Here is an 8597-nt window from a genome sequence, read left to right as displayed (position 1 = left end):
AACACAAACCAAGACAAGGAAATTCAGGGAAGCTTTTGAGGTACCAAAACTTTTTATTATCTTTAAACCGCATTCTAGTCATTTCCTTATCATTTTATAATGTCATGACTTGCTGGTGCCAGAGTTTACGCCCCACCCACGCCCTACCAGGAAACCAATGAAACAATTCTAAAAACATGAAATTTCCTGATCATCCAATGAATTGCTTTGTGTAGTTTAGAGCAAACAAAGTGGAACTAGTCCATCATGGATGAGGAATTATTTGAAACAACAACGGCAGCATTCATGCCTTAATAAACATCATGTATGACAACGATGATAACAGCTGCACGAGCAGAGGGAAGCATACCCCTTGTCGGAAAGGAGGGTCGCAGTGATCAGTTTAACGAGCGGGGGTTTTGAGAGATACACCACATGAGCTGCAAGGAGAATGAGGAGAACATCACCGATCTAGGGAACTATATAACAGCGAAACAAGAGCTGACATGGAGAAACAGTGTTCAACAGATGACGTCACAATAATAAGTGACGAAGGCCAAGAGGAAAACTACTCCACCAGTGACACAGTTACAGAGAAGAGCATCCAATTAGTCCTGGTCAACAGGGAAGCGACCAGTTACCATGGTTACGAGGATGGACACAGGGGGACAGTCCCGTCCGCCTTAGAGTCGACGTCCATTCAACCCGATTCCTTTCCCTCCGTGCAGTCGGAAGGAATTTCCGTGAAGACGAGTGTCCAGCAAAATGGACAGTCGCCTGTGACGTCAAGCAAAGGTCCAGGCAACGGGCATGTCACATGTCCCGCGACTCAACGGTACATTCCTTTGAAAAACATGATCGATGGGAGTCGAATTCATGATACATTGCACCAGAAAGTTGGCCAAGTAAGTTGCAATACATCTTTCGTAACGACAGGTCAATTTCACTCGAAGTGCTCACCTATTTCATTATGTGAAAGAACGTTTCAAGAGTTTCATTTCAATAAAAAAAGTTACAAACATAATGTACACACAACTTTACATTATCGCGTATTTTAACGAAACCGCGATAGAGGGTTGTAACTACAATTTGCATAGAAAGTAAATGAAGCGACTGTTACTATATCCCTAAACAGATTACCTTATAGAACAGTAAAATACTGTTCAGAACATATCCCACTGAAGATATGAGGCAAAAGCAATATCTTCAATTCAGCTCAAATTTATTTTCATTATCAACAAAAGCATCACATATTAAAAGTATGCATTCGTCGGTTCATGTTATTGAGCAAATAATATGGTAATGTAGTGTTATTTTGTCACCATATCTTCGTGGTACACATGGCTTAATGAATAGTGTCCGTACCATGTTTATATTTTCTTCTACTTTACACGTACTGTTTATGAATGCTTAATATCATTATAACATCATGTATACATATTTATCTCAGTTGCTTAACGGAACAAATTATTCATATCAAATTTGGTTATAATATTCTCTCGAGTGATCTACGATGTACAAGCTTTGCTTCTTAGTGGATCAATCTTTTTATTGCTTCATTTTTTTTTCGGTTTGTGTTGAAAAGTGTGCACTGTTTTCCCGGTATTATCATTGTCTATATATGTATGCATGTATGTATGTATATATAATATGTATATATATATTATATATATATTATGCAAGAGAGTAATCATTAAATAGGAATGACTCATAAGAAAGACATTTGAAAAGATTGTCTGAGTTGTTTCATGAACAAATCAATCCAATTTTAGCGAAAACAGTTCGATTACGTGTAAGATGATATGCATTAAAATCACTCTGCCTACTGAGACATGTATGAACCAAATGGTTTCTCTGGAACATGAATCATGAATTGTGTTGAAAAAGTTGTTTGCAGTTATGTCGAAGGCAAGATGTATACATGAAAATATCGACGCTAAAACCATCGTCATAATATAAACAGTATGTAAAAAGTAATGTAAATTGTATGCTGCTATTTTTTCCTGCTTAACATACACTTGTATTTGTTAATGGGGAAAAAGAAAAAAGAATAGTCTCGCTTCATGAGAGATGTTAAGGGTGACAGTGGGGATTGAAGATCCCACTCGTTACCACAACGGACGTCTCAAGGTGAATGTGTGGGTTGGAATGTATTGAAAAGCACCAACCGTAATGGCGGATCAACATACTGTCTTTTGAAGAGAAACCATGTTTTGTTTCACACTAGATGATAACAAAAAGACAATAGATAATCATCTGCTCACAATAAATATAACAGAAGCTTTAACAAACATTTCAAGAGGCATTTTTGGTGAGTTACAGTCCGTTGAACATACCAATCTAATGTGGAAAACAAATTGAAGGGCACCATACAGCCTCACATTTTCAGACAATTAAATCTGAAAATATATATTTATATTTAGTCATGATGGAGAGGGAAAAATAGGAAACCACAACGTTACAAGACGTTGGAACGACGTCTTTGAACTCCAAGATGTTAATTCTTCTTACGAAATTGTCTTACAAAAACTATTAGATTATTATGATAAACATATTCCTTTAAACTCCCAAAACAAATGGAAGGAAAAGAGCTCGGCAACCCTGGATTACTGAAGGTCTTATACATTCCATTCTTACTCGAAACCGTCTTTATGAAATATCTCTGAGAAAATCTACTCCTGAAAACGTCAAAAGGTATAAAACATATAGAAACAAATTAACTACCTTGATTCGAGTTTCACGTAAATCATATATTTCAAATAAACTCGAATCTAATAAGGATGATAAAAGTGCTCTTTGGCGAACCGTTTAATGAAATACTCAAAAAGAAACCTACGGAATGTCCTGATAGCATTACTCATAATGATAATGTCATTACCAATCCTGACCAAATTGCAAATACTTTTAGCATTTTTTTTTTAATTTTGGTCCTTCTTTAGCAGCATATATTCCCTTAAATGATATCAAAATTATAGAGATTACTTACAAAATTCTTTGTTCTTTACTCCAATTAATGAATCGGAAATTATTGATACTGTTCGATCTCTGAAATGTAGTAAATCCTGTGGGCCTGATGACTTAATGGTGAATTTGTTGAAAAAAAATGATAATTTAACCCCCCAGCAGCTCCTCTCGCCCATTTATTCAACCTATCCCTACTTAACGGTATATATCCAGACTCCTCCAAAATCGCCAAAGTTATCCCCATCTATAAAAGAAAAGACCCATCAATGGTGAAAAATTACAAACCCATCTCATTGTTACCTGCAATATCGAAAATTCTAGAAAAAGTAGTTTACAATCGTCTCTACTCGTTCATGATTGAAAATGAAAGGAGCACATAATTGGAGTCTTTATGGCTCTTAGTAAAACATTTGACACTATCGATCATGACATTTTACTTGAAAAATTACAAAATTATGGCGTGAGAGGGATTACGTTGTCGTGGTTCAGAGGTTATCTAAGTCATCGAAAACAATATGTTGCACTTAAATCCAGTCACTCATCATATTCTAATGTGTCATGTGGTGTCCCTCAGGGATCTATCCTCGGGCCCCTACTTTTTGTTTTTAATTTACATTATTGATATTATCAATACCTCTCTTCGTTTAAACTTCATCTTATTTGCAGACGACACTAACTTTTTTATTCCCATAAGGACATTGTAACACTGGTTGATACACTAAATATGGAATTAAGCAACATCTCGAAATGGTTTAGAAGTAACAAGCTTTCATTGAATATTGATAAGACATGTTTTATACACTTTCATACGCTTCAATCCCAACCCATCCTTCCTCAAAGTATTTCTATTGATGATACAAACATTGCTTAGAAACATTCAACCAAGTTCCTAGGAGTGACTCTAGATAGCAATCTAACTTGGAATACTCATATCCAGAATATTACAACAGCAATTTCTAAAGCAAATAGTGTTTTAAGGAGAATAAAATACTTAATTGATGATCAAACTTTAATAATGTTATACAACACCTTATTTCTACCATATGAAATGTACTGCAATATCGTATGGGCAACTGTAGCAAAACCAACTTGAACACAATTTTTCTTCTCCAGAAAAAGGCTCTTTTGCACACATTCAAATTTCTTGGCTCACACTGATCCCATATTTTATCGCTTAAACACTCTAAAGGATCATGATATACATTTATACCTAACTGCCATATTTATGTGTAAACACACTCGAAGTTTATTACCATTTTTCCATAATGCCCTAGTAATCAATGACCATATTCACTCATACCCTACCCGTCGTTCCCATGATTTTCATTTAAGTAATCCAAAGCTTTTATTTGCTCAAAAGTCGATCAGACATCACGGTCCGGATACATGGAACACTCTTCCTGAGGAGTTGAAACAGAGTGCCTCCTTGTTTTTATTCAAAGCAAATTTAAAGAAGCACATTTTATTACAGTATACTTCAAATACGAACTAAAAACAAATAATCTATATGACTAATGTTGGTCTCCCGATAGCAAAATCGCATATCGTTCCCTCTTCCAGCAAACCAATTCTATTATTCTAAATTCCAGCCTATCTGCCCTTGTGTACTTTCAAGCACTTGCACGCACATTCATCACCACACATCAGAGTTTATTTTCCCCTGCTATCTTCGCAGTAGAATTTGAATTGTTTCGAATCCATTACGTCTCTACCTTTTCCTCGGGCCTGCCGTCTTTTCAAGCAATGCTTACAATGGCGGCCCTTTGCATAATCACTTCTTAACTACAGTTATTGTAATCACTGCTGCAGAGACATGCATACTGTATTGTATCAATTAATTTCATTTTATGTCGTTGTTTATGCAAGTCAAATGACTCTGTTTCAAATTTACTTTGTATATTTCCCACATGTTCATGATTATGTAACTTATGTATATTGATTTGCAGAAAATAAAGTATCTATCAAACAAACAAGACTGATGCATAGGAATTGCATATGAATTGAATTGAATTGAAATGAATATATTCAAATATTTCACAACAAACCAAACACAGCACATATCACTGGGCAAAAAAAAAAGCATCAAAATCATCAGATTACATTTCAAAACATAAAAGAAAAACGTATTGTTACGAAAATTTATTACAGTATACTTCAAATACGAACTAAAAACAAATAATTTATATGACTAATGTTGGTCTCCCGATAGCAAGATTGCTTATCGTTCCCTCTTCCAGCAAACCAATTCTATTACTCTAAATTCAAGCCTATCTGCCCTTGTGCATTTTCAAGCACCTGCACGCACATTCGACACCATCACACATCAGAGTTTATTTTCCCCTGCTATCTTCGCAGCAGAATTTGTATTGTTACGAATCTAGTACGTCCCTACTTTTTCCTCGGGCCGGCCATCTTTTCAAGCAATGCTTATAATGGCGACTCTCTGCATAATCGCTTCTTAACTACAATGGTTATTGTAATCCCTGCTGCATAGAAATGTATACTGTATATTATACCATTAATTTCCTTTTATATCGTTGTTTATGCAAGTCAAACGACTCTGTGTTAAATTTACTTGGTATATTTCCTACATGCTCATGATTATGTAACTTGTGTATATTGATTTGCAGGAAATGAAGTATCTATGAAACAAACTAATTGAATGATATAATTACGAATCAAGAAGAGGATATGTGTAAGGAAAGATAAGGATTATTATGTAAGTGAATGATTAAATAAAAGCTTAGGTCCGTTACGAATAAAAGCGTTGAATATGAAACCAAAATTACATGAAACCTACTAAAAGAAATTCTTCTTTTTGTTTACCGTACATTGCGCAAATTTGCCCCTGTCTACCTTCAAAATACTCTTCATCTTCACCAACCACCACGTAATCTACGTTCATCGAACTCGCTAAAATTACAGGTACCTCGAATCAAGCATAATTGGGGGGATCGGGCTTTTTCATATATGGGCCCAAAACTATGGAATGGCCTACCAAAATCTCTTAGAGAAGCATCTTCCATTGATAGTTTCAAAAAGAATCTCAAGACGTATATTTTTAATTTGAATTGACAATATTGTATGCCTGTATGTAATGTATGTGTACGTATATATTGTTTGTTGGTTTATTGTCTTATTATTTTCTGTGATACTGTTGTAACGTGACACAATATGTACTCTGTTCTATAGCGCCTTGAGTATCTTTTTTAGGTAGAAATGTGCGCTCTACAAGAGTCTCACTATTATTATTATTATTATTATAAGTGTTACTCGGTTCCTAAGGTTGAATATTGTACACACATATTTATGATGCAAGACAAAATTAGCCATGAGAATGAATATGTTCAAGTTTTTGCGGATATAAAGAATAAACAACAAAATCTTAAATCGGAAAGAAGAAAGTAAGGGAACTATGCCATGTTGACTTGGTTTTAAAAACACTTCTCTAGACCTCATGGGGTCAAGAAAAAAAAAAAAAAGCTGTTTGACCAAAATACAGTCGAACTGACTGTCAGTAGAGTATTGGTTTTCTGCTCAATGACTACAAGACTAGTGATTCCGCAAATCTAAACATGGAGCTGTCGATTTATGTACTACATGTAGTGAATTCATGACAATTGCCTTGACTTCCCCTTTAGACACCTTATTCAAGGAAAAAAAAAACAAACGCTTATTTGTATGAGCGAAAGACAACTTCGTGTTAATAATTCTGACAGAACGTTTCTGGATAAGAAGAATCTTATCAAGAAGAAATGTTGGAATTTTTCCCTTGGCTATAAGATACTATAATACATAGTTATATATGAATATATGAAAGTATAAAAGTACCGTACAGTGGTTGTAGAATGTAAGCGGGGGAAATATCTTTTAGTTTGTAGAGAATTCCAGTGTTTCTTAAAAGTAATTAACATAGAATAAATTGATGTGGGATTTCCGTGAGAGGTCATTATCAATTCATAAAACTTAAAAATCTATACAATCAGTTTGCTACTTATTATCAGATTTGATATGACCAGGAAGAGGATTTTTTTTTCTGATTACTGTTATTAAACACCATAATATGGTGTTTAAAGAATCGATACAATATATTTGTAATGTATATATATATATATATATATATATATATATATATATATATGAAGAGCTTGCTTTAGGATTACGCTGTGTGAAAATATGTTAGAGTCAACTGCACATAGGATAAAAGAAAGTAGGTCGGACGAGTTAGAGAAAATCATTGTTATACTTGATATTTGATACTTGATCCCTTGATGACTGTAATCCCTCTCGCAGCTCAAAGAAGCTATACTGGGATGAAACTACACATGCGTGCCATTGGGAGGTGCCATGGTGATGATCTCTATGACAAGAAGCAGGAAGATTAAGGACCCTTGGTGAACACCACATGGTTTGTTGCGAGGACTAGATTCATGACCATTATTCACAAGAAGTTGTTTTCTGATAGAAAAATGGCTCTTGAACCAGTCCAAGGCCTTTCCATGGATTTATAATGAGACGGTGTGCAAAAAAAAAAAAAATAATAATAATAATATATATATATATATATATATGTATATATATATATATAAAATATATATACATATATATATAATATATATATATATATATATATATATATATATATATATATATATAATAGACCATATGGAGTCTCATACTTGACTACGAGCTTATCCTATAGCTAATCCTCGAAGTTAAGGCTCACTTCTAAACGTAACTATCATCTGTTTCACCATTAAAATGCCCATTCTCTTTGCACGCCGGCAGACACTAAAATTACTTCCTGACTTGCAACATGGATATGTGTGATGAAAGCAGGAGTGGGCACGTGTTCAAAGCCCTTGTTACTTTGTTATTTATGTTCAGTCTCAAAACTATCTAAAATACTGGTATTTAAGAGGCGGCGTCTCTAATTAAAGCTGTCTGACAGATTTACCGTACTATTTATATGGACTTCTTGCAGTGACGGGTCTGGCATGGGCACGCAGACGTTTCGTCGTGAAACATGTCGGCTTGGGTTTCAAAACGTATTACACTTTGAGACGCTGTTTTTCTTGAAACTCATTTTTTCCCTCCATGGGCCATGAGAGAACTGTTGGTGGTGACAGCGACGAAATGATGACTTTCAGCTGAAGGGATCACAAAACATTCTATGTGTTCTGCCATCAGATTTTTCAGGTGTAGGTTTGGAGAGTTTTCATTAGTGCCTACATTTTCGTTTAGGGATTTCTTGTTTGTTTCGATACCATTTTAGACTCTGAAGATGGAATTCTGTATATGTCATCAATAATGTTCAATACTGTAATTGTACTTCAAATTGCGCTGAAATATCTTCACTCTTTCCATCACAGAACGGACCATGTACGGAGCAGAGATGCATGGGATCTATTGTGTTCCCTCCACGCAAAAAGGACCGGACTAAAGAGGAAGTCTTACTTCACGCCGAGGACTTCATTAATCAGTTCTACGTTCACAATAAAAGGTGACTTGTATGCTTCCACAGTATTTGTAGATAATTTCATTATTCAATAGTAAGTGTGCATATTTTACATAGTACACACTCAAGCATATTATGTCAAATACCAAAGAATGACCAAAATAATAACGTTGACACCCATCGCAGTTTGCTAAAT

General features: G+C 34.9%; 1 protein-coding gene across 1 annotated transcript in view; it reads left to right on the top strand.

Annotated features, from left to right (window-relative positions):
• Positions 1–818: 818 nt before the first annotated feature.
• The window catches only part of LOC140246700 (nitric oxide synthase 1-like), a 53075-nt gene continuing 45296 nt past the window's right edge, over positions 819–8597 (top strand). Inside the window, exons 1-2 of the mRNA XM_072326037.1 lie at positions 819–875; positions 8298–8446. Of these exons, the coding sequence (XP_072182138.1) occupies positions 834–875; positions 8298–8446 (191 nt within the window). The 5' untranslated portion in view covers positions 819–833. The remainder of the gene's footprint in view (positions 876–8297; positions 8447–8597) is intronic.

The sequence above is a fragment of the Diadema setosum genome, chromosome 3 (genome assembly GCF_964275005.1).
Source record: "Diadema setosum chromosome 3, eeDiaSeto1, whole genome shotgun sequence".
Taxonomy (NCBI): Eukaryota; Metazoa; Echinodermata; class Echinoidea; order Diadematoida; family Diadematidae; genus Diadema; species Diadema setosum.
This window is presented reverse-complemented; position numbering and strand designations above follow the sequence as displayed.